This window comes from Leptonotus elevatus, chromosome 6 (genome assembly GCF_054856555.1).
Source record: "Leptonotus elevatus isolate MCC_2025b chromosome 6, RoL_Lele_1.0, whole genome shotgun sequence".
NCBI lineage: Eukaryota > Metazoa > Chordata > Actinopteri > Syngnathiformes > Syngnathidae > Leptonotus > Leptonotus elevatus.
Window position 1 is genome coordinate 10388180 of NC_141244.1, and position 27638 is coordinate 10415817.

General features: G+C 38.0%; 1 protein-coding gene across 3 annotated transcripts in view; it reads right to left on the reverse strand.

The window, feature by feature from the left end:
• Window positions 1-27638, reverse strand: part of grik2 (glutamate receptor, ionotropic, kainate 2) — a 153734-nt gene that overhangs the window by 39084 nt on the left and 87012 nt on the right. For all 3 annotated transcript variants that reach the window (XM_086079521.1, XM_086079522.1, XM_086079520.1), the window contains exons 8-13: window positions 15877-16020; window positions 13990-14097; window positions 12673-12786; window positions 8010-8216; window positions 6529-6752; window positions 1683-1801 (exon numbers count right to left, since the gene is read on the reverse strand). In XM_086079521.1, the coding sequence (XP_085935647.1) occupies window positions 1683-1801; window positions 6529-6752; window positions 8010-8216; window positions 12673-12786; window positions 13990-14097; window positions 15877-16020 (916 nt within the window). The remainder of the gene's footprint in view (window positions 1-1682; window positions 1802-6528; window positions 6753-8009; window positions 8217-12672; window positions 12787-13989; window positions 14098-15876; window positions 16021-27638) is intronic.

Genomic DNA, 27638 nt, shown 5'->3' on the forward strand with positions numbered 1-27638 from the left:
CTCATTTTGCTGAAAAAAATGAAAGGCAGGCATAGTGACCATGCATAGCCTCAAACACATTGAAGTGTTTCTGACTTAGAAATAAGTCCTCATTTAAAAAATGACTCCATTCATTTTCTCTCCCGTTTATCATCATAAAGGTCACGGGTGAGCAGTAGTGTATCCCGGCTGAGTTTGAGCAAGAGGGGTGGTCGCCCCTGGAGTGGTTTCCAGTCAATCACAGGATGTTCAGTCGCCTCCAAAAGTATTGGAACGGCAAGGTCAATTTCTTTGTTTTTGTTGTATGCTGAAGTCATTTGGGTTTCAAATCAAAAGATTAATATAAGTAAAAGTTCAGAATTCCAGCTTTTATTTCATGCTATTGGATGTGCTAAACCAGTGGTTCTCAACCTTTTTTCATTGATGTACCCACTGTGAAATATTTTTTCAGCCAACTACCCCCTAACCAGCACAAAATATTTTTTGTTGAAAAACAGAAATGACTTAAAATAGTGTTGTGCCACCATTGTGTGATTGATCAAACTTTGGATCTTGATTTGTATGGCGGTCCCTCTTGAACTACGGGGTCAAACCATTATACTATTGGTAGAATCAGGTCTTTTAGGACAATTAAATTGAATAGCCTACTGAATATAACATTCATTTTATGAACTTATATTTTTCTGAAATATTTACGTAATTGAATAATTATTGAATATTATTCATAAGGATTTATCCATCTATGCTACTTTTGAAATGTATTTTAAAATTTAACGCACCCCTGGAGTGCCGCCTTCACGAACCCCGAGGGATACACGCTCGGTGTCTGACGCACCCCCATTTGAAAACCACTATGCAAATACCTTGTTTGAAGCTACCCACTTTGCACGTGAGCAAAAGTATTGTAAGAGACATATTAAATCAACTTAAAGTAAACAACATTTAATAATTGGTGGCATCATCCTTACGTATCGCTGTATAGCGACCCATTGACTTCACAATACTGCAGTATTCATTTGAAATGTTTGTCCAGGCCTTTACTGCAGCCTCTTTCAGTTCCCCCCTCAGTCTCATTTTCTGTCCTGAGTTGTTTACCACATCTAGATGTAAATACCATGAAATAATAGCTGCATTTCAAAGGAGTTGACCTTGCCGTTCCAATACTTGAATAGGGCACCGTATATAGACCACCATTTACAACTATGGGCAATTAAAACTCTTCTTCTGACTGTAAGTCAAACATGCTAAACGCATGCTGCCTCATTACCATGTGAATTTGTTACATGCATCTTCAGTGCTTAGAGTGACATCATTCAAAGTATTCATTCAAATATTAACAGTGGCAGCTTCCATATTTTATAGGTGACAACTAGTTGAGAAGATGTGGTACAAACTAGTATTTTATCAAACAGGCAGGGTGGGTAAGGTAGAGTAATATTACTCATTATGGGCGTACTTACCTGTTCAAATTATTTACATCAATTAAGGGCAGGGAGGCTCAGAACATGCAAAATAATCATTGACATAAAAAAAAAATCCTTTACTGCAACCCCAAATCACGGTCCGACCTATTAGATCCTACTAGTCTAAGTCCATGCACAGAGGCCCCCATGCATGGTCACGGGCCTGGGTCAAGTGCAAGAATGACCCCCAGCAAAAAAGTGGGACCTGTGCTAGAGAAAAGGGCAGGCAGAGGCGTCTACCTTGCTGCATGAGAGCTCCAACTCCGAACCAGAAACTATTTAGCAGGGTGAAATTGTTTTCCACTACGTCCGAGTCAGGGTTGCAAGGGTGAGGGTTATACCACTCGTAGGGACTAAACCTGTGACAATCGACAAAGAACACACACGGGTTTAATGTAGTTGCATGAAGACAAATCTGAAAAAGGGCAGATACTTTTTAAGGCCATCATACCTATGGGAGATGGGAAAAAGAAAACAATTAGTCACTTGAGTGATTAATCCCTGCATAAATATTTTGATCTTACATAGGATAGTATAGTTTCTTATATAGTTTGACTTCAAGATTCTGATGTGAAATGTGTAAATTAAATGCATTTTATAGAAATTGCTGTAAGATTTTGGTCAAATTGGTAAACCTTTCATAAACCAAAATAAAATCGGTGGTGTCCAAACTATGGCACAGGGGGCCATTTGTGGCCCACCAACCACTTGTAATCGGCCCGCAGCATATACTGCATATATATATGTATATAAAATTGCTACCCCCAAAAAGTGTTATAAACTGTAGAGGTTGTTTTTTTTTCAAAAATGAAAAGATGCAAATTAACTATTTACAGTGAAATAAGTAGCATTTCTCTTTATAACACTGTGATGAAATAAATGTAATTACTTTTTACAAGCAAAAATGGTTTTCTCCACTTTCTGCTCAAGAATCAAATACTGAACATATTACGTGAATGATTTCCAAGTAAATGCTTTAAAAATTGCTGTCATGTCGGAATGGAATTTTGCTGATGTTCAGTATAGGGGCAGATTTTTTCTCGTGGGTTACAGGGTCTCTAACCACCCCAAAATCTTTCAAAATCCTCTACTATTTGCCTTGTAGAAAGCTGTTCAGGTCACTTTTTTTTTTTAAAACACTGTAAAATAAAAATATGACTGCTTGATTGACTGATGTTGGTGTGCTTGATAAAAATAAAATAAAAATCAATGTGGCCCTTATATCCTTTAGTTTTTCTGTATATGGCATTTGGAGGAAAATGTTTGGACACTCCTGGTCTAAATAATAATACAATGCAGAATTTATACCCCTCAGTCCTCTAAGTAATTTAATGAACAGGTTGGGAAAATAAATTCATTGTCATACTGGAGAAATATTAATATTCAGCAGATCAAACTGTTCATTTCCATTATGCCAAATTTGGCCTTTGTGATTTCACCACTCGACACGGTCCGCAAGCAGATACATTTCTCATTTATTCATGTTGAATAAAAGTGACACTGCATTAGCAAAGGTTGATTGGTCTACAATTAAATATACTAACCAGGTTTGATTTGTTCAGGGGGGACGCAAGTCCAAGCTGGACTCTAACAGACACATGGATTTGATTAATACAATTTTAATGCATGGCATATACTTGTCTCACTCTGAGCCTTTTACTTTGCATTTTAATTCAAATTCAACACAGTGCAATTAAAAACATAATACAAGAACATGTAGGTCTGTATCCATGAAATGACATCAACCTAACTGCAACCCATCATGGAGTGCAAATGAGGTGCTTTCCTTTTCACCCCACGACACTCGCCAACATTGACGAGTGGAGCTCAATGTTCTCTGCATGTCCTGCCGATTTCTACTTTCTTGAGTTTCTTCTGCTCACTCAATTTGCTTCCTTGTCAATTTGTAGTGGTTATCTGACATAAGCTGAACTGGGCCCACATGTCATCAGGTGACCCAATTCCTGAACAATTCAGGTAAACAATTACCACGTGCCATGATAATGGATGATCATCATTATCTGTACAATGCATAGTGTAGACTGCATATGAACTATTTTGCCGTTGCTTTTGTAAGTATTTGTAGGAGGCAACATAACTACACTCTTTTTTTATTCTGGCACTGTTTATCTACTCTGCTGTCATTTCAATTAAACTGTCCTTGCATTATCTTAGGTCATCTGCTGTGCAGTGAGAGATATTTTGTGCAAGGTCAGATAAGAATGGATGGGAAGAAATCAGTTGCAATATGTGAGGAATGTCCATCTTTTATCCTTTCACGAGGGCGGGGTCACCCCACAGAAATGTCAAGGTAGATGAATCATCACTGTTAAAATAGTTTTTAACATGTCTCAGCGTGCAATTGTGACCACAAGTCAAGATTCTGACTGAGGGGCATTATTAGTATGTGTGTGTGTATATATATATATATATATATATATATATATATATATATATATATATACATACATACATACACATACTGTATGTGTGTATATATATATATATATATATAAATATATAGGTGTAAATGTTCAAATGTGTCACAAGGAATGGCTGATTTTCATCTTATCTTACACTGTCAAATGTAGAGAATGTAGTGTAAGTATTAGTTCCGTTGTTAGGGGAAAATTTTATTTAGTGGTGTATTTAAATGTTTTTTAAATGAAATTCTTCTCATTATTTTTACTATGCCTCATTCATAAAATCTCACACACACTACAGAACAGAAAAAAGCAAGCGCAATCCACACACAAATATAAAAGCCAATATGTGGAAATTGTTGTTAACTGTTGTGTTTGTTGATGCTCATAGGTGTCTGAGTAACGCACATTGAGTTGCCTTGTGTATGAAATGCGCTATAGAAAGAAAACTGCGTCACTTTTTCTTGTTTTATTTTGAAATCCTTGCTGTTCTGTTTTCTGGGTTGCCTCTCTTTTGTTGAGTTGCAGGGCTGGGCGTGGTCAGGTGTTGGTTAAATGGACAAAGGAGCTTTCCAATTAACTATATATTTAGCATCATTATGAGTTAAAGTCTATATATATATATATATATATATATATATATATATATTTTTTTTTATATGTATGTGTATGTGTAATGTGCAACAAGGCTCAGCCACTGCCACGTCCAACTCTCAATAGGTTTGTTACTTGATGTGTTTTTTTCTAATAAATGTTACTTTTGATTGAGTCAATGTCTGCTGGGCCCAACTTCTGCCTCTCACGTCAGTTCCTTTAATATTTCTGGTGTAAATGAGCAGTTTTTCTTTCTTTCTTTCTTTTAAAATATAAAATATTGAGCTGTCAATCAGTCCTGGAAAAAAAGTGAAATGTACAAAAGAGCTTTCCAATGAACTATATATTTATGGCATCATGAGTTAAAATGTGTATATTTATTTTTTAATATGTGTAATGTGCAATAAGACTTTCCTAAATGGATTTTATTTTTCAGTTACGGGTTTATAGATATATATTGCATATTTTGTCTAGTTAAAAATACGACAGGTTCATTCAGAAAGCTAAAATATGTCTATAATGATATTAAATATTTTCATCACCAATTATATATGCATGACGCACTGCTGTTTTATTTGTGTGAGGCACAGAACTTACATTTTTGTTGCTGGACTTACTATTACTTAGTTGAACGTAGTCTTATTGAACACGTTCTTTCATCATGTGGTAACAGTCTCTCTTCATACTGTAACTGACTTATTTCATAATGTTATGAGATTGTCATCTGGAGCTTTCTAAAAAAAACATGTCACTGCCAGTCGTGCATTTGTGTACAGGAGAAAAGAGATATTGAACTGTATGCACTTACCAAAACGCTTATTATGCTATAAAATAAAGTAGTTGCATATTCTGAGCCAACTTAGATGACAGTTGCTGCCTTTTGATTTTTGTGTAATCATAATGCCAGTAACATCAGAAAACATAAGTGCTAACTTTAAAACTGTCGAGTCATGGCTGGAGGCCAGCCAATGCCTGCTGAAAGTTTTAGAGTTAACCTGAACTTTTCTTTTTCTCAGCATGCTTCAAACTATAACCTCACAGCCAACAACAATGCCCCCCCCCCCAAAAAAAAGTTGCAAATGCTGAACTGTAATTGTGTGTTAATGTCTGTTGGAGATGAACTGCCCAATAGAAAACTGCACACAAATTTAACTGTTTTGTTTAATATACTGTTGCTACATTTAAAAAAATGATTCAAAAGATTCAGCATTACCACCGTTTCTTTATTCTACTTTACTAGATTGCCATTGTGGCGGGTGGTGTAATTTAATTGTGGGACGTTTGCGTGATGAAACGACCAACGGCATATCCTGGCTCACACCACCTTGGGTCCCATCTAAGCTAATTTGAATGGTAACTACATGGTGGTTACTCGCCTTATTCCAGGTAAACTCCCTTATCGTTGTATTTCTGTTGTCAAAATCAGACACGACAAGATACGACATGACTAATATTCTGATCAATACCAGTTTCCACAGTTATTGGTCTCTTGCTTGCCATTATTTTGGGGTCAAAAGGCACATTGTCTGGGTCCCTTCGTTTCTACAACGTGTTTGAGGCATGGTGAAAGAAAGAGAAAAGACAACAAGTACTCTGAGAGACCGGGAAAAATGAGGGAAAGGTTGGGAGAAGTGTAGCATCCCACAAACATTCATATTTCCTGTCACTCTCAGACACATCCACACAACCATTAATGTATAGAGCATCTCAGTCCAAGGTTTGTGTTTCTCATGGTTGTCAGGGTCTATGAGGTTTTCTTCTTGTTGATACCATTGTTGATAGAAACAGGCCAGGAGTAACCTTACAGCCTAAAAAACTCAAATTTTCCAAAGGAAGCAGAATTGCGATCGTTGAATTAAAGGCGTTACGTGACAATGATGTAGCATCTCAGACTGTATACGTGACCATCAGTTTGTCAGTTCAAGGATGCTTCACCAATTCAGCATGCTCGGGATACTGCTTCTGCAATTACTGAGAGTAGCCTGTCGTTAGTCATAAAGGCAACGTTGAGTGGTAGCAATGAAGCAAGACACTGACTTTTGTGTGATCACTGACAAGTGACATGTTACCTGGCTATGACAAACAGCACACAACTGACACCCAAGTAAGCCAGCAGAATATACATCCAGATATCAGGCGAGAGGGGGTTGAGGAAGGAGAAGACCCCTGGGTTGGTCCCATTTGGCTTGCGGTAGAGTATACTTATACCCAATGTCATGAAGGGCTTGGAGAAGTCAATAACCTTCTCACGCACGTATGTGATGGCAAGTGGCGCCACTGCCAGATCAGCTCTCTGTCAATAAACATAAAAAGGAAGAAGGATAGGCCATAAGTTAAGGGCACGGGAAACGTTTGCAGGCAATCACATTAAGAAAACACAATCTTTACATGCTCCACGTTCTTTTTCAAGCACCCCTTAAACCCCGAAGCTGCAGAATACATTTCTATTTCAGCATTCACTTCATCAATGTGTTTTCAAGCAATATAAGATGGTGAGGACTGTTTCAAAAAATAAATCGAGTCATTAGCATTCGCTTAAAAGAAGCATTTACAAGCATACTACAGGGAGCAGTCGACACCAAATACATTTGTGAGCAGTTAGGCTATCGTACTCTCGACTAGAATGTCCTGTATTGACTCCTAGGGAGATATTAGCAAGGCAATTGCTATAGAACAGCAATTATCATTTATATTCATGCATCAAGGTTAAAATAAATAAAGTCATTTTATTGCAGAACAACAGTTTCATTATCATCTTGACAGTGTCCAGTCTTGTAATGACTAGAATAGTACAACGCCACTGTCATGATCCCATGCTATTCACTTTCGAGATTGTTTTATCTGAGACCTCTTTTCTGTTGCTGGTTGTGGTTAAGAAAATCACTATTTGGTTCATGGCATGTCAAGTGCTATCGTTACGTTTGCCTCCTGAGCTTTTGAAATTTTTGAAAAACGTTTTTAGTTTTCCTGCCTGAAATAGCCACTTTTTTAAATCGGTGCCTCGATGCTGCAGCTACTGTGACACACACAATTCGTACAGTGTATTGATCAAGGGCAGAAGTCTGAGTTAAGAAGAGCTTGACACCTATTGGGTGTTACCTCTAATGGGTCAGATATTGACTGCGCAGTGGCTGCTATTTTTCTATCTATGCAGTTTAGCACAACTGGGATGTTGTTGGGAGCAATTACTGGTAACTGTGAGCAGATTGTGTATGTTTTAATAGGGTCTAGAGGGGAAACAACTCATCACAGGATCTATGCTCTCCTTGCAGCACTTTACTCTGAAATATACAGTATCTACCGGGTACTTTTAATTCCCCTGTCTCTACTGACAAAGCCTCTCAGAATGTTTTTGCTGATTCTCCGAGTAGATCAACTAAAATGTGACTTTTGTTGTCAATATCGGCATTCTCAATGAATAAATAAGTAATTAGGTATCCAGGAGTCTTTTTTTTTTTTTTTTTGACTTTTCAATAGCATCCTATAACCAAAAACTGCTTTTAAATTGCATAACATAGGTTGGTGACTACAGAAAATGATTAAGACGTACATGGTCCATTATTTCCTTCACCATGCCATTCCACTGGCCTGTGTTTTCTTCCTGGGCACCATATTTCCCATCTTCTACTAAGCGGATTTCATAGGTAAAGCCCAAGATGTTGGCGAGCTCTCTCAGCAGGTCGATGCAGTAGCCCTCAAAACGGTCATTCCCATACAGAGGCTTATCAGACTTCTTGAACATCACGTATGGCTCCTCCTGTGAAATATGGGAGAAAGGACAAGTATGTACATTGCTTGGCATTTTATACCAACTCATAGCATTTGGACATTTGCCTGCATTACCATCAACTGCCTCTAGGGTTACCGTATCGATTTTTCTTGGTAGGGCGAAAATGATGAAAATCCTCATTAAATTAAACTCATTTAAAGGTTGCTACACTAAGAACAATTTAAGTTAAAGTGTCACAGTTTAAAAGCATATCTCCAATTAAAACACACACACACACAGTACACAGTCAGGTTCATATGTGCACATTCATTGTCTAATCTACATGGGAACGTGAACAGGTAACCTTGCCAGCAAGCTGAAATCTCGTGGCATATAAACACATTCGATCGATCAGGGCATTGTTTTTTTGTTTCTTCCGGCGTCAGCACTTACTGCTTTCGTCACAGCTGCATGTCCCACCCTAAACAACGCCTAATTGGTTCGACCTAAAAAAGGTCAATGCGAATGGATCAGCGGCAGCAGTACAAGATAGATTCTCTTAGTGTTTGTGAATAAGACCATATTCGGGTTATTGCGCGTGTTTACATGGCCTTTCAAATCCCGAATATTGCCAATATTCGGGTTTTAAAAGGGTTATTGCCTGCCTGTAAACGTAGTCATCGGTGTTGGCAGGTCCTAAATAATCACAGTTGTAGAGAAGTGCAGCTATAGCATGTCCATAAACTTTGCATCAATTTGCCACGTAAATGTAACAAAGACGAGAAAGAATGTATATGTGGTGGTGCTATGCTAAAGGGGTGGCGAACGTTGGCCCACAACTGATAGTCAGCCAGCTGAACAGCGGCGTGATGGAAGCTTCCAGTAGAGTGGAATCTAGAGATCTGATAGACAGATAAGGCTTCTTGTGGGGTTGATGCAGACAATTAAGTTCCGAATCAAGATTGGCTGTGGTGAAGTTTTACCATTGATCAGCTGTTGACTACTCGTCACTCAATGTAAGGTAGCCAATATCTCTATATCATTAGTCCAAATTTTTATAAAACGACTAAGAAGAAATTCATGGTTCCACTATACTGTGCATAAAATGGCTCACAACTGTATCTTACAATATCCCCGAGACTGTTTTTTGTGTAAATGGAAGCTGCACGGTCTCGATTACATAAGGTTTCACCACATTACAGTAGTGATTTCTAAAGTACATAAAATGTTGATGGGCCAAGATCTTAACAGCAATTACATCATGTTTTATAGTACATAATCCCTGTGAACATGAGGAGAAGCTGCATGAAAGTATGCATCAATCAAATGTAACAAACCCAATTATTGCCAGGCCTCCCCTGCTTTCCTCGCTGTTCACAACCCATCAAACACTTCCCCATGACTTGATCCTGATATGGCAATTACTTCCACAAAGTTGTTAATAATGGCAATCCAATCACTTCACAGCATGCTCGGGAGGGAAGAAAGCTCATGATAATGGCAACCTACAATTGACTTGATTTAGCTATTTTTATACTTGCCATACAAATAACAAGAAGCAACTAAATTGCTTTAACAAAAAACACTAGGTTCCCACTTGTAGCTTATGTTAAACATTAAAAAACAAACACAAAAGTTGGTCAAAAGCTAACTACATTTTAATGGTCCCAAATTAGAGGTCACAAATTGATTGTGACCCTGAACATTTTAACAAGAGACTGCAAAATTGAGGATCTTTCACAAACTGAAGAATGTTTATTTTTTATTGTTTAGCTTTGATCTTATTATGGTGTAATCCTCAAATTCCAAACATTACTAGCTAAAAATAATGACTGAATGCTTCTTCCTGGCTCCTTGCAACAGAGATAATACAATATGACTGATAAATGAGTTGAAGGAAAGTGGAGCCATAAACCATAAAATTCAATTCCAATGTCTGAACTTGAAACTTAACTACCAGCAAAACTGAATTTTATTGTACTGAGGCAGTAAACTGGCAGTTTGAGAGTGCTGTGTATCATCTTCTAAATTGGACAGCAGTATCCCCAAAAAGTGCTCTCAAAGTAAAAGGCAGCTTAAGTAAAGCAGTAGGAGATTTTTCAAGTGGAAAAGCTATAAAAAGTGACATCTTTGGATGAAGTTTGTCATGGCTGAGGGCCTTTATGTTTTGATTTGCCAATAATTACACATTATATTCTGCGAGGTTTCATTTGCACATTATGCACACTGTCAGACTGGAATGGCTGTGAGCGGAACATACTTTTTGTCTTCATGACCAGACTATTCTGCTGAGAGACTTTTAAATTGCACAGAGCAGAGCGTCGATAAATAGTAGCCTTTAAAAAAAAAAAATAGGGATGTGCTTCCTTCTTGGGAAAAATTAAATACTAGAAAAATACTAGTATTAATACTACTAGTTCTAATACTAGAACCGACTAGTCGACTTTGCCAATGTACAATAATCATTTTAGCTTCACAACAACAACAAACATTAACAACAGTGTTTTGTTTTTAACGGCAATGATGCATCACCCAACAAAACTAACAAAGCACAAGTGCTTTGAGCGCCCACCTGTAGGGCAACTGCTATCACTAGCTAATGTCAGTCATTACAGTGAAGTCACGAAAGGCTCTCTCGTAACAGTAGAAAAAGAGACTGTGGCGTCTGCACAGAGAAAGACATTTAGTGAAGTGGAAGGAAATATATTTATGGGTGAAGAGAAGTTGTAATAATAATAATGCATCAGATTTATGTAGCTTTTCTGTACCAGGAGAGTGCTGAGCACACAGCCTTGTGGGATCCCCATGCCTGATGTCTGCCTGCCAACTCAATTTAGTTCACTTTATATAAGGAAGAATGTTAACTCCAGTTTCTTAGTTATGGGTGTTGGTAGCATTGTTATGGAGCGACAAACGGGTTTGGACTGCATGTAAGAATAGAATTGAAAGAAGAAAAATTTGAGTGCTTGAGGATATTCATTTCAGTGGTTGCCTTCAGAACAGTGGCGATTGCTCTAAAACTGCAAGGGAAGCTCAGCTTTCCCTAAATGCCCCTCCAAAAAATAAAGTGAGGAAAGTGATGATTGGATGATCTGTCTGAGGCGTAAAAATAAAATAAAATAGAAATTCCCATCATTTGAATGACCAGCAGCCGCCACTGCTTTGGAATCATGATCTAGAGCAGGGGTGGGCAAACTCGGTCCTCGGGGGCCGGAGTCCTGCAGGTTTTGGAGGTTTGCCTCTTACAACACAATCTCATTCCAATCAACAGGGTCGTGTTCAGGCTTATGTAGACCTTGCTGATGAGCTGATCATACTTGTATATCAGCTGTGCTGGAGAAGGACAACATCCAAAACCTGCAGGACTCCGGCCCTCAATGTTTGTTGCCCACCACTGATCTACAGGCTCTGCATCACTGAATACATTTACCAAAATATTGTCAGTCTTGACTTAAAGCTTCAAATTGTTTTGCACCTCAAATCCTACGCAGAGTTTCAAGCTTCTTAATGTCCCCATATTTTGTAAAAAAAAGATTGAAAGTCTACTTTTTTTTTCCAAATCCATGGAGAGACTCTCTGGGTAGTCTAAACCTCCTTCAAAAGTCGTCTTGCGACACCATTCGGCAACATCAATGCAATGCCTCATCTGTCACAAGTTGCGCGTCATTGTGGTAGTTAAAAAAAGATAGACCCAATTGCAAAGAGGCAAGGCCAGGAGTGTAGGATGAGCTTAAAACGAAATGTACTTCTCCAAAAAGTAAAATATATGGCAAACAAGACATTTTGGAAAAATGACACTAACTTAATAGAAGTCCACATAACTAGACACAGAGTAGCAAACCAATAATATAAAAGGACTCCCAAATGGGAATTGATAGGAACACCAACAGAAACAACGATCCGATAAAGGCTGAAAAGGAAATAGGGAACGAAATCCAAGCAAAATGACGGGACAACAATTAAAACCTGGTCAAGACATGAATGGTGGGGGAGCTAATTGGTTAACACAAGTGACTAGCATGACGAGAACAGGTAAGACAAGTAACACACAAGGAAACAAGACCCATGAAACAAAACTAAATGTAATCTAATCAAAAAACAGATCATAACATCATTACAGCAAGAAACATGGCAAACAGACTCTCAACATCGATATTTTCATTGCATTATTTAAACCTGCTTATAACATCTGGTCAATTTTGTAATTATTATATTATTGGGTTTTTCGTGTTGCCTACAGCCCTGTCAGCAATGCAAACAAGAATCTGCCCCGTTTGAACTTTGTCATGTAATGGTTGGCCAAATAGTATTTATGAAATATTTCAAAAGCCACTTTCTTCACTTTATTCAGAATCAAATACTTATTTGGGTTACATCAATTTCAATACGATGTGGATAGAGGTAGGCGCCATATAAAATCTCGCCTCAGGCATCACATTGACAGCAGGGGCCTGCCCTCATCATAACATGCTGTATATTTGATAAAAAGCAGAAAATTAAATACCAGTATAGTTGAGATGATGAGGGATCGGTTGGATAAGGAATCCGATACGTTTGTCGTCTTCCCTCTCTGGTTGTCAGTCATGTTAAGGCCACTTGGAGGGTCCCAGGTGCCAATCTAAATATATAGAAAAACCTTCATTCATTATCCATGAGTTTGATCGCCTACATCGAGAAAAACTCCAAACATGCAAGACCAATGGTAATCCAAATAACTATGCACTTTTGTGTTCAATATAAAATGTCAAACTTCTTGTAGAAGTTCGTGCAACGTTTAGACCTGCCTGCATTTGTGCTGCCTTTGAACCTACAGCCCATTGTGTTTAACCTCTGTGGTTACACTGAAGTTTTGTATATCGGAGCTAAATTGGCCTCAGGTTTTTTTTGTGGGGGGGTGGTTTAAGTAAAATGGTGATGATGACAAATATAAAAGGAGAACAAAGAATGGTACGGCCCTTAACCATAACTTATGTCCTTTCTTAAAAATGGAAAATCCTCTCATCACTAACCTTCTGTCCTGTCCAACCAACATGCCCATATCATCATAACGAAGGACCACAAACACTCCAACCCACATCCGCCAAAGTCCCCTCAGGGCTCTTGGTATTTGACTGACTCGAGATAGGCTTTGTAATTGCAAATCAACGCTTTAATTCAGACTTCATGAGGCTGGAGGGCTTCTGAAGGGTTTTTTATTAATGGACTAAATTATTCATTGAGGTGCATGCACACACAGGCCGCAGGTCGAGCACTGCTCAAGTGTGAAGTGTTTTTTACTTTCATTTGAGTTGATTATTTATATCATATATGTCAGCATGTCTGTTAATAATCTGAATCTTAATAAAACTAGGCAAGTCTAATCAATAGCTCAAGCTAATCTTCTTAGCAAATAATAATCTCCACTATGTAGAAAGTCATTGATTATTTTATATCTTGATTTGCGTTTGAGGACTTGTAAACTGTAAATCATGAACTAACAATTTATCCTCAAAATGCAAGTTAACTTTAGACTTGCTTATTGTGTTTTCTGTTGCTTTTGATGCAAATTGTATCCTCGTGAATTCCTGGTTAGCTGAATAATGCATGCATCCACTTTATTTACAGCTCCTCTCAACAAAGTGAGGGAGAGTAGGTACGTTTTGGAATAATTGTTTTAGTGATTGTCTTGTGGATTCAATTTTTTTTTCCAATGCAAATTTCACAGTATTTACCAATTTCTTGCGTGCCCTTCCAAGTTGTCATCTTCCAACCTCAAGTCTCTACTTACTGATTATTTACCCATCTAATTAATGAATGTGCACACAATATAGAGGGACATAACCTTCTCTAGCCCCTCCTCCTTCAGGCTGATAACATCAAGGTCGAAGTCTGTCCTCAAGCCATTGGTCCGGTTGAAAGTTATTCTCCCAGTCAGGCCGTCCCAGTGGGCCTAAAGATTAAAAAATAAATAAAAAATGCAACAAACAGAGTAAAAAGTACATTTGATTTGACATAAAGCTTTAATGTGTTGTGAAATATTATGTGTGTCTGCGGGAAGGAAAACAGGCCATCCATAAAAATAAAAATAAATGAGGGTGAGAATATATCACCATTCAACACTATTTGGCAGACATACAGTTGTGCTCATACATTTACATACCCCTCGGTCAGTGGTGTGAGAGAGAGAGAGACAGATTTGGTAAGGTGAAAATGTGTGTGGAGGGGTGAAAATTCAGCTTCCAGTAGCTTTAAGTTTCTACAGCGTTCGTTCCCAGTCATCTTGTCATATTTTGCATGCCCCTTGATATTGAATTCCAGGAAAACAGCTGCAGTCGCTTGTCAAATTAGTCCGAAAATTGTTTTGGATTTCAGTTGAAAAAACAAAGCCTAATTCCGCTTGTCCTGGAAATGGCGGCCCTCTTTGTCAATTTTCCTTTTCTTCGCTATAGTCCCCATTTTTAGAAATAAAGTGCAAAGGGTCACATACCAAGGGTCATGCAGCTAAGCTTGCGTTCAGAAATTCACTCGACGCCTAACACGACTATTAGAGTGATGTCTTCGAAAAGGTAGAGTGCACTCAGAGCGTATTCTGAATACACCCGAGAGCGTGGCCACGGGTTTGCTGCCATCTTCTGGTGAAATATAAAATAGCTTTTTTGTACGTGTGTATTTTCTACTGTGGTCTCCAGTGTTGACGGGTCACGTATTATTAATTTTATGCCAGATGCTGCGGGCCGGTGGAAATTTGAACAGTGGGTTATAGCCGCTGCCTGAATCTGAACTCAGAACTGAACCTCATGCCACCCCTTTCGCAAACACTGATTCAACTGTCTAGATCCGCCACTGCAGGTCGACATTGCGAAAGATAATCTGTTCTCAGATGCCTTACCTGGATAAATAAAGATTAATAATAAAAAGTTTCAAGACTGAATGTACTTCAAGGCACTTTTAAGTGCCTTGTCAGTTAAGCTGAATACATGTTCACTTCTGGCAGCAGGCAGGTGTGTGTGAGATGAACATAACTGCAACATCTTAACAGAATTGCAGCCACTCGTCACTCTTCTTGTCATATTGCTCTCGCCTCGGCACCCTTCTGCTCACTGAAGAGAGCAGAGCGTCAAATGCTCCCTGTCCAAAAACAAAATGGGCCTGACGCACACAGTGATCTATAGCACTGAACTTGTGGCCTCCATAGTGTACAGTTGTGTTCATAATAAAAATAAAAATAATAATAATAAAATACAAAATACAAAATAAAAATAAAAATATTAATAATAAAACACAAAATAAAAATAAAAATAAAATAATATTTTTTTTTACATAAAAATAAAATATAATAATAATAATAATAAGAATAATGTTGTGCTCAAGACTTAATTTTTAGCTGAGGAGAAACAGGATGTTTAACAGCTGGCTAATTGATTATTATAGCCTTCCAAACAAAAGCCTTATCCTTGTTGTGCAACTAACAATGGTCAGCTATCACAGTTTTCATTTGTTTTTTGTTTTTTTTATTGTGGGGTCTAATTTCTACTCGAGAGAAAAGGCTCACGTTTTCTCCCGCTGTACAGCTGGGCTACATTTGCTACACAAAATGCAGTAACAGTAACACCATTCATTCCCTGTTTCTTATATTACATTATCCCTCAACCTCGGTTTAAATTCAGTCTCCACCTGCTTTCCTAAAAGCATGTACGAAAGAACAGGGAGCAGATAAAGAAACATCTACCTCTTTGATGAGGGCCATGAAGCGGTTCCCAAAGCGCCAAGGCTTATGTCGGTTACACTGTAATGAGCTGACAGTGATCTGCTGGGACTGCTGCACAGCCACGGCCACCACGTGCACAGCATCGTACATTAGAGCAGCATCCGTCTGCAAGAGCAGAGAGGGGCAGGAAATGGACCGTCATTAACATGAAATACATAAGGCCCGGCAGCAGAAATTGTCAAAAACTGTATTGTCAATGGGGTAAACAGTTTTGAAATCTGAAAAAGGAAACATAGTGTCACTGAATGAATTGTTTGACTTAAGGTTCAAGAGGTCTTTATTGTCCCCAAGTGGCAATTTGTGAGGTTTGACAAACAGATGTAGTTACTTTATTGTTTTCTTTTAAATATGTTTTCTAAAATATGTTGTTGTTAAAATTGTTGCGTAAAGAATGAGAAGCATTCCTCAATTTAAAAGCAGGCCGGTTATTAACCCTAAAAATGTAAGCAAGTGAACCAAGCCATTGCATTTGCAAAGAAAAAAAGGAAAATATTACACATTAAGGCACAGGTGTCAAATTCAAGGCCTGGGGGCCAGAACAGGCCTGCCACATCATTTTTCCATGATTCTTGCTAAAATCTGTGCCAACATTTCAATTGTCATGTAGAATAAATAGTATTGAGACTGTTGGGAAAATGGATGGATGAATTTTGCAAGATTTTTTTGTTACCCTTTTTTATAATTTAACAATCTATTATTCTTGACTTCTGATTTCAAAACGAGTAATCTATCAACATGTATTTGGTTTCACCATCATATCGGCATTCTGAGGGAAGCCAAAATTACGAAGTGACCTGCGACAAAAATGAGTTTGACACCCGTGGCATCAAACGGTCTCCAAAATTTTTTTTTTTAAGTTATTGTTAAATGATAATAATTTGGTTAAAGTTATTGTCATCAATCCAAATGCCTTTATTCCACTGAACACAATTTCTCATCATGGACTATATTCTGTAAGAATTTACTCACTAGGCTATTTCTCTCTGGTCTGAAATGAACAATGTCAAAACAAAATAGCCGGAATTGGAAAGTTTCATAGGGACACAGAACTGCAACTGATGATGAGTTATTATACCGTCCAAATTTTTTTTTATTTCAAACTCTTCCCAAGCAGTGCTTATACTTGTGTCTGCAGAAAGGAAGCCTGTACACATTTCTTTGAGATGAGGCTGCCCAGTACATTTACATGTTTGTTCCAAAGCAGCCCCGTTAGACGACACTGTGGACAAAACAGGATTGTCCTTAGACAATGCCAAGTGACGGGATGGGCAAAAGTCATTGCTGTGGGTATGCAGATAGTTTTTTAAACTGTGTCAATATCTGCCACAGAACAAAGAAAAAACAGATGAACGCAAAACACAAAATCTGAAATCATATTATCTAACTTTTAGGATGAATTAGACCTAAGACTGAGAGCTGGGTCTTTTTGTCCAACATATGTTTGACCTCACAAATGTGTTTCTGGAAACATGGCAACAAATTCCAATAAAGACATTCCTAGCTGAAGCTGTTAGAGCTGCAAAACGGAGGTCCAGCATCATAAGCACTAATTCCATGATTGAATGTGCTCTTTATTACAACAAGCAGCCAAATGTATTCAGCAGTGTCAAAAATTGTGTGAAAGTGAAATTGAAACTTGCTGAAGGAGTTCTGGCACTAAGATTGTGTGTCTCATCGCTTGTCCCCAGTGTGAGCATCACAGGAACCTGCCAGGCAGTCTCAGTAATGATTTAGCAACACCGACACTTCACTGCATAAACATCTAATTAAAACCAATTATGTCACTCCTGAATTAAATTACAGCTAAATGCTTTAAAAGCTGCTATTCCCTTGTGCCAACTGATAAGAGCACTACTATCCCTTTTTGCAAATTACTTTTGTTACTTAGAAGCATTTTGAGAAAGAAAAACAATCTACAAGCTCATTTTTTTATTTATTTTTTGTGCATTTACTTGAGCAATCTGTTCATTAGTCTCGCTGAAACAATGCAAACCTCAGTCTAACATTAAAATTTAGTGACTGAGAATTAATATTTCGTATTGTCTGCTTCTGCTTGGAAGTACTAATTCTGCTATCTTTGAAAGAGCATTATTGATTGACACAATACTAGTGAAATGCTTTTTTAGAGTGAAGACATACATTCCTCTATCCTCTATCTTTTTTCAGATTTATAACAAAATGTAATGCATGGTTTCTTCGCACGTGCTACCTATCCACAAGTACAAATCGATAAATTGTTGAAAACAATACAAATATGATGCAATTATGAAGATTCACAGAGTGCCTCCTTGCAAAAGTGATTTACAAAAAAAAATAAAGTAAATCACGACACATGTAAGAATTTAAGATCAAACTTATGTATAAACAAGTTATATCAACTTACAAGTACAGGCAAAACTACTAAAAACACAATACAACTAGATATAAGGAAAAAGACACCAGCACTAAATAGAATTATTCCCCACATTCATTTTTCGGTAAAACTTTTGTAATATGTACCCAAGTCAAGTGTGGTAAGATGGATAAAAAGTGTTGAAGTGGTATTTTATAGCTGATTCTGAAGTAGGTGAGAGGTGGGGACAAGCTCTGATGGTCTTGCAGAAAGCTGTTGTCACGGAGCTCTGGTTCTTTTGATCAGAACATAAACACCTTGAGATATGAGACTGCACTTCGGAGAAAAAAAAGTCAATGAAAGTGAGTATAGGAGGACGGTGTATGTGAGAGTCTACATTAGGAAAAAGGTTTATCACTAGAAGCACTCCACAAAGCAGCCCAGTGACTTCCCTCCCTCGCTGCCTGCTGCTCGGAGAGATTAAAAGCTGAGCCTATTTTGTAGTCTTTTGGGATCTGACTGAGGTCTTACTCATGACTAGGTCAGTCACTGCCATCAGCTATTCTTGCTATTCTCAGCAGTGCACTGAGCTCACGAGTTACAGAACTGATATGTGCATGAATTATGTGTCCAGCATATTCTCTGATGTCAGGAGAGACGGAGAGAGAACGGGCTCAGTAGTATTGTAAATATTTGGGGTGAAGTGTTTTGCGGTTTAGCTATAAACCATCATCAGATTGTTTGCTAGTATTGACATTTATATTTTGGATTTTTATATGTTTGATTAGTGTGTTTTTGTACCAGGTGGGCATTCTGTTGTCACTGACTGACTTTTTTTTTGGTGAAAGACGAGAAAAAAAAGACAGACTAAGCACTGACGGAATTAGGTTTTGTCCGTCAGCGTAATCGTCAAAAAAACGGGTCAGGTACCGGCAGACCTTTTAGTCCGTCACTGGGCATCTTTTGTTGACAAAAGACCTACGGACAGTCTGTCAGTACTGACGGCATGCCCACCTTTGTCTGTCAGTCCTAAAATAATGGTGATGAAGTGATGACAATCGTGTGGTTGAAATAAAATGACGACATGATGATTACAGTTTGGTTTGGCTTGAAAAAATGACAGACTAACGATGATAGAAGGATGGCCAAAGCGCTGACGAATGACGGAGCAGCAACATTTTGTCAATTGCCCACCTCTGATTTTTTTATGTTGTACTACTGACAGTGCTCTATATGCGTAGAAACAGCAGTTGTGCTTGAAAACTGGCAAGCCTTGATACAGGTCCACACACAAACAAGTACAATCCAGGTGGAAGGTGGTCTCCAAGTGGTCTTTTCACAGATCTGTGAGCTCCCTGGTCAACTTTATATCATCTGCACATGGAGGTCTGCTTGCAGTTCCTTTTAAACATACGTCTGGTCGGGTCGTGTTGGGGTGGGGGGCGCTCCTGGCTCCTGGGTTTGCTCTCCGGCCGGTGGCCCCTGCCGGGCCCGGGGGTTGTGCCTTGGTGCTGCCGTGGCCTGGGGGGCCCTGGGGGGTTGTGCTTGCTCTGTCCTGGCAGGGGTCAACGGCTCCCCTCTTTGGTGGAGGTTTCCATGCATGCCAGATCCACCACACCAGCATCTATCGAAATTCAAACACAATCTGCTTCCTTCTCTGGTCGTTGAATCGGTGGAGGCTGATGTCTGTGGATCTCACTCGGCTTCGTCTGTCCTTCCTTCCTTTCCTCAGTCTTTCCTTTGGTCTCTTGAGGTCTCCCTAATTTATTGGAATTTAGATGTTTCTGGGGTTGGTGAAAGACTCTGGTTGGTAACCCGGTGGGTAGTAGGTGATGTCTGGTCGGTGCTGGATTTCACTTTCCTTTCTTTTCTTTGATCCTTCCTCGGGTCTCCTGACAACCTCACGACTAGCTGGATTCTGAAGTATTCGGTTTAGGTGAACAGTATGGGATTTTTAATAGGTTTTAGGTGAATTAATGAGTACATACCTACATGCACACACACATGCACACACACACACACACACACACACACACACGCACATGCACATGCTCACACACATAAAAAAAAAATGACGAAAAAAAAAGAGAGAGCAACGATGATGACATGTTGAATCGGTAAGATTACCGAATGAACAATACTGAGCTCTGAAAAAATAAATAGATAAATAAATAAATAAACATACGTCTGGTGTGATCACCATTTGCCTCAGGCAGTACAAAATATCTCTTGCGGGTTGTTGATTGTGGCCTGTGGAATGTTGGTCAAATTCCCCTTCAATGGCTATGCGAACTTGTTGGATACTGGAAGGAATTGAAACATGCTATTGTAATGTGAATCTCAATAGGCCCCTCTTTCTGGCTCATTTGTATCAATTTGTCATTCAAAAAGTAACAACCCCAATGCCCATTCAGAAATCTCAACCAGACAAGCAAGCCTTGTTTGCCTCAAAATGTGACAGTAATTATCCCAGAGACGTATTTGACTTTCCAGCAAATCAACACCATCATTCTTTCACATAAAGCAGTGACTCGTTCTCTCCCTCCTAACTCAATCGAACAGAAGAATCTGCAAACTTTTCTTCTCTCATCCGTGCAATATTTCTTACAGAAAACTCCTGACAATAAAGTATCATCATGAACATAACAATTTTGTTCTGCTTCTCAAAGCTTTTCAGTCATGAAGCTGTCACACGCTAGTATCCGGACGCTACATTTCCCCAGGCAGTTCTTGTCAACATCCAAGACATAGAGCAGTTTTACTGGATTTGGACTGATATTGCAAATGCCCACTGAATATGGTGCTCTTTTGCTATAAAAAAAAATAAATAATTGAACATCATTATTCACAATTCTAACAGAAGGTTGAACATCTGTCTCTTGCTTAAATAACTTGACAAAGTCCCTGTGTCCAAAGGCCACCCATTTGTAGAGAAACAGCACAGATTCTAGCCCATGTGCCTTTCAGGCTGGTAAAAATATTACGTGAACTTAAAACACTATTGAATTCCATCTGGTTGATATTTATTGGTGTGGAAGTTGTGTGAAACATCACAGAAAATGTGTCAAGTTTAGCAACAATAGCACTCTTGCACTTATAATTTCAAGCACTTTCACGGAATTTCAACCTCCCCAATTTGGCGTCCTTGGCGAGATTTTATATGGCACACTCTTCCATTGCCAATTGACATATGCTTGCAAAAGAAATGGAATAGCATTGCTTTTACCATTTTTCTTTGTATTAGAAAATGGCATCATATTTTTTTCAATTGATACCCTAATATATCACATACAAAGTTTTTTTTTTTAAATGATAATATTATACCAGTTATCCTTAATATCTTGTTGCATATATCTACGAATAAATGCAATTTGGTTTTCGATAGCTTTAATCACAAACCCCATACACATGAATGAAAAAGTGATCATTTGTCCTACGCAAAATGACCATGTGAATAATATGTAGTGAAAACGAATTCCAGATATCTCTTCGACTAGTCACAATTACGTGATAGAAATTGCAAATATTCAAAATGTACAACAAGTTAGAAAGACCTTGTCTATATAGTAATGTCAATTGTGTATAGTCGTAGTCAGTTATATTGAAGATGAACATACTAACTAACTTTGCATGCGCTGAATAAAAGGAGCGGTAGTATCACCTAATAATGCCATATATCTATTTATATATTAACATGTAATGCTCACGTCTTAAAATAACCTGCAAGGTAAAAAGACGCCAGCACCGCCGTGAAAGTGACAAGAGTGACAGCGAGAGAGCGAAGAAAGAGCATGTCACTTATTCCCCCCATTAGCTTCATCAGTGCAGGAGGATGAGGCAGATTAAGACCGCAGCGGGTTGGATGATAATGTGATTTGGCAGGGTTATCTGTTATTTCAGGCCCAAGCATTTTGGCGCCTCTATTTGGGCTAGGTTATAATGTGATGTGATGCCCGGAGCCCTCGGGGGCCACACTGCTGTTGCGACCAGCCTCTCTGATTCAAATTGGCTTTCACCAGCCAGCTTCAGTGTGGATACCCTCCCACTCCTACCTCATTACCATCCACCAAAGTGCAGTTCTCACTTCTCATCCCACAGCATCAGCGCTCTACAGTCGAAGGCCAGACACTTTACTCGAACACTTCATGATAAAAACAGAGGGAAATTATTATGCTTGCCTTTAAACATGTTTGTATAAAAATACGACTGAACGAATTTCTATCTCCTGGCAATGTATTTGATGCACTCACAGTGATGATTTAAATCGAGGCATTCAAGTCATTCTTGTGGTATCATGTTAACATTAAATATGATCTGGTGAAGTTCACATGTTAGCTTAGTGTTGGGAAAGGATTATTGGTCCTGGGTGGGTTATAATCACAACATAATCAATCTGTCACAAACACAAAATTAGTAGCAAAGACAAAAGAGACGACAAAATAAAATATACAAAATGCTATGGTGAAATACAACTCTACAGTCAACAAAATTGCACATTTTGTTTGTTATTTTGTTTAAATACAGCATGAACAACTCTTAATCCTCTAACTGCTTTGAAAATGATAACAATGTATTGGAAATTATAATACAGCTGAAGCCCCGGTCTATCTGCACTTTGACATTCGCAAATTTTCTGTTTTTGTGATGGAAAGCTGCCAATTTCTCACTGTGTCACTAATGTGTGCTTGCTGTATTCACTGACATGGATTGAAACAATTGGGAAAAAAAGCATGAATGCAGGTTAGTGCTGGGTATCGATTTTAATTTCCTCAATCGATTCGATTTTGATTCACAAGAGTTCAGTTCGATTCGATATTTATTTATTTATTTTTCCCGATTCGATCCAATTCGCTTCACTTCAATCTGATATAGATTCATTATGAAACATCAATTATTCTTAAAAATCAGGGACATGATTGCAAGTTAACTCCACACACATTTAATTCCAAATTAAATCTTGCGGAGGCAGTAACTGGTTAAATGATTTTGTTTATTAAAGAAAGTAAAACATGTTATAGTCACTTAAATGTTAATGTTCATAAGTCTAATTCAATAATTGTAAATATAAATTAAAACGATTCAGAATTGTCTTAAAGTGCAATAAGTCAGGTATTTCATAAATGTAATAAAATACTCTTAAATTCATGTGAACAGTGAATTTCAAGGAAACCGTAAGATACAAAAAAATTGGCCTTTTAAAATTCTATTTTCTTATGAATTTATGGGAAAAAGAGACATTAAAATAATCGATTAATGATTTTATGAATGAATGTCAGGCTCGAAAAGGAACATTTATTCAATATTGATTATTCAATGTTTTAAAACCCAGCCCTAATGCAGATACTTGTACATGATCGGTCATATATGGAAAACAACAGTGGACCTGTGTTCCTGTTAGAGAAGCTATCCTATTTTATAGGGGTGTGAATTGCCTAGTACCTTGTGATTCGATCTGTATCACGATTCATAGGTTACAAATCGATTCGATACCAATTAATTAACGGCATTGAAATCAAATTTTAAGGCTTAATGTTCCATTAATATAACATTCTTCCATGCTTCCATGTGTGAACCCTAACCTTAAGTAAGACATTTTGTCTAAAAATCGATTCGGCTGCATGTTGAATTGGGCGCTTTAATATCACGATATATTGCCGAATCGTTTTTTTTTAACACCCCTACTATTTTATTATGTTGAAAATTTTTGTCCAATCTTCATCGGCCCTTTGCACAACATCTCACCAAATGAGTTTAAATTCAATATAATTTGTTTAGAGGCACAGACAACAACTAGACAATCTTTTTGGCAGTGATAACAAACGAACAGACTGTCAGATTGGAGCACAGATGACCGCCTTTAGGCTTTTGTTTATTTGTGTTACTGAGTCTACGGCAGAGAATGGAGCTGGGTTTCTGTTCTCTATATATGTATATATATATATATACTGTTTTTCCCTAGCAACCACTTTTCCCACTTAACTCCAGTGGCCGTACACTTCATAGAGGTAGGGCCTACATTTTAAATCAAAATTGTTTTTGTTATTTAGATATAATGTGAAGTCAAAATAAGGACCATGGACTTGACATCAAAGAAAAAAGACCTTTCACCATCCACACTGCAACCTTGTTTGACAGTAATGTGCCTCAAAAGGCGAGCAAACTGCCTGTGTAAAATTGAATCATTACATTGGCTGGCTTTCCTTTGTAATGACGATATGGCTCTCACCACATCCCATCAGTGTATATGTCCCTAAAATGACGCCGGGAAATGAGACCTGAAGATGACTGCTGGTTGCCAATGAGAGTAACACAGATGACAACTTGAGGATGGCTGCATTAACAACAGGGTTGATATGAGCATTGTATTGAGACGCTTCACAGAAATCTGATGGGATTTCAAGACGAGCTATAGAAAAACAACCAGATATAATCTGCACGGCTAAGCATTGGGCATCATTCATGAATATATTTGAAAATTCTGAAGAAATGTCATATTAACTCATTCACTGCCATAAGTTCATAAAAAAAAAAAAGATTATTAAAAATTAAAGGCGATAGGCGATTATTTTTTTTTATTGTAATTAATCACATGACTTCACTCGTTAACTCACGATTAATCACACATTTTTATATCTGTTCTAAATGTACAATAAAAAAATTATAGGTAGGTATTCAAGTGGGAAAAAATGTTAAACTAATCGAAATAGTTAAAATGATGTTTTTTACGTTTATAGCCGTCAATGAAAGTGAATGAGTTAATGCCATGTTCTTTGTAGTTCCTTCACTGCTAGATATGTCAAAGATTAGTAACACAATGAATTCCGTCGCTGTCCTGTGAAAAACACTTATGTCCATTTTAATTAATTTTTTTGACATTTTTGGGATGTCTGCATTCAGTTTCATCCCATAAAGGTAAAAATGTAAAAAGTGACAAAAATGTACCTGTTTTTCACAGGACAGCGATGATTTGACTGCTTCACTGTTTTTCAAAGTACTCCCACAGGACACCTTTGTGGCCACAAATGCTTCACCGCCTGCCATTAAAATCCCTGTTTTCCACATTCTGTAATGTCAGCATTTCAAGTAGTGATACAGTATGTGACATTTTTAGTGTTTTACACCTTCTATTTTTGCCTGTTATATTGTGGAGCCGCGTGACTACAAGGGTGTGTGCATGTGTTTGTGGATGTTCTCATGTGTCTGTAAAACTGCTTGTTTTTATGCACCTGGCTGCTTTCACAGTCAATGATAAAAACGCAGCTTGGTTGATGTATCATTTCATCAGTGTGCAGAGAAGGAAAAAGAGACGATAGAAGGATCAAAAATGAAGAAAGAACATAACAGGCAAAGAAGAATCTACCAACAGCCTGTGTATAGAAAATACTATATCTGTTTGTTACATATGGGATTATATATATATATATATATATATATATTAGGGGTGTTGGAAAAAAATCGATTCGGCAATATATCGCGATATTGCAGCGCACAATTCTCGAATCGATTCGGCTGCATGTTGAATCGATTCAAGATTTTTAGACATCGATTTTTCATGGAAATATTCAACAAAACGTCTTACTTAGGATTAGGATTCACACATTAAGCATGGAAGAATGTTATATTAATGGAACATTAAGCCTTAATATTTTATTTCAGCGCTGTTCAAACATGAAACAGACTGCATGCAACCTGTTTGTTAAATGCAGTGGCTCAGTTATAAGCCTGCATTTTCAGATAAATAAATACATTTTCATACAGATCTTACAGTGTACATGTACAAGTTAACTGATTAGTATTTTCTAAATTTGAGGGGAAACAAATCGCAATAATCAATTTAGAGATTCGTATCGGGATTAATTGGTACCGAATCGTGACTTATGAATCGTGATATGAATCGAATTGCCAGGTACTAGGCAATTCACACCCTTAATATATATATATAATGCAATGTAGAGTATCCACAGTATTTGAACCGTGATATTGCATTTTTCAGTCTTTTTTTTTTCTTAACACAAAATGTGCATCAAAGTTCAATGAAGGTTATCCACCTGGCAGTGAACTCAGAACGAAGAAAATAACACAGCTCATTGCTTCACTCTGAGAACAGAAAAATCTTATCCACAGGACAACTTCCACTGCCAAATGTTTAACAGGGGCATCTTTTGAGATGCCGTGGATTTTGGCACGGGCCGAAAATGCGTTCTCAGAAAATAGAAAAGACTGCTTTTTGGCTTCAGCAGGAATACTCTACACAGACTTTTGATGATAACGATGTGATCCCTAAATAAACAAAAGGATTAAACTTGTGTGATTCAACAGCAAGGGAAAACAGGAAAACCTACTGACACATGCCCATCTTGAATGCTTCACTGTGTCTACATTTACATGCAGTCAATAACCTGTGACCGAAACCAACAAACTGAAAATATAATATGAAGAAAGTCAAGGACACGCATGTTACTATTGCTCTTCCCAGCATTAGGTAAATCAGTGACGTGCGGTCAGGGCAGGCAAGGTAGGCATACGAGGCATTGCCTGCCCAAGGCTGAAATGAAAGTTGAAACCATTTAGCTTCTTCTATTTCTTGTAAAAAAAAAATGTTTTCAGAAAGACTACACTACATATAGGTATGAAAGTGACAACATTTGGTGATTTTCATAGCTCAATTAAAAATGACTCATTACCTCGTCTGGCCTGCAGGCAAAAAAAGCTGATAAATTATCCTCCTGAAAGCACACCGCTACTGTGCTTTCACCAGCCCTGTCCGCGTAGCGATGTGTGTTCACGCATGAGTAGTCCGTTTCCTAGTAAAAAAGTCATTTACGCAAATAGGCAGATCATTACGCTGCCTCTTTATGTATTATTCCTACGCGAACGTACGTTCGTAAATTCAAAACACACGCAAAGCGGTAAGATGACGCCACTCTGGAGAATATAAAACTATGTTCACGCCTTTCTTTTGAGGAAAAACGCCATCCTTACGCCTTAGCTACCGGATCTTCAGCAAAGTAAGTAACAGAGAATTATTCGTACTTTTCACAAAGAATGGTACAAAAGGACTTTGTGGATGTGTTTCAATTAACTGGCTGTTTCACTTTACATGATGTTTGGCATTGCTATTGCTATTGCTAGCTTGATTTTGTGCGGAATTAAGCTGTTTTACAGTGCGTCCGGGCGGTTTTATGAATAGAAATTGTCCGTTTTTCATTGTGCAGCAAATGGTAGGCGGTGTGCACTGCAACATGTTTACCGTGACTGGCAGACTGGCTGTGACGGTGGCCCAGAACTTTAGCTGAGTGACTTCAAAAGAGAGTCATGTTTTTTTGTATTATTTTCTACCCATACAGAGCAGGCATATGTTAAAATAGTTTGAATGTATGGCATCTTAGAG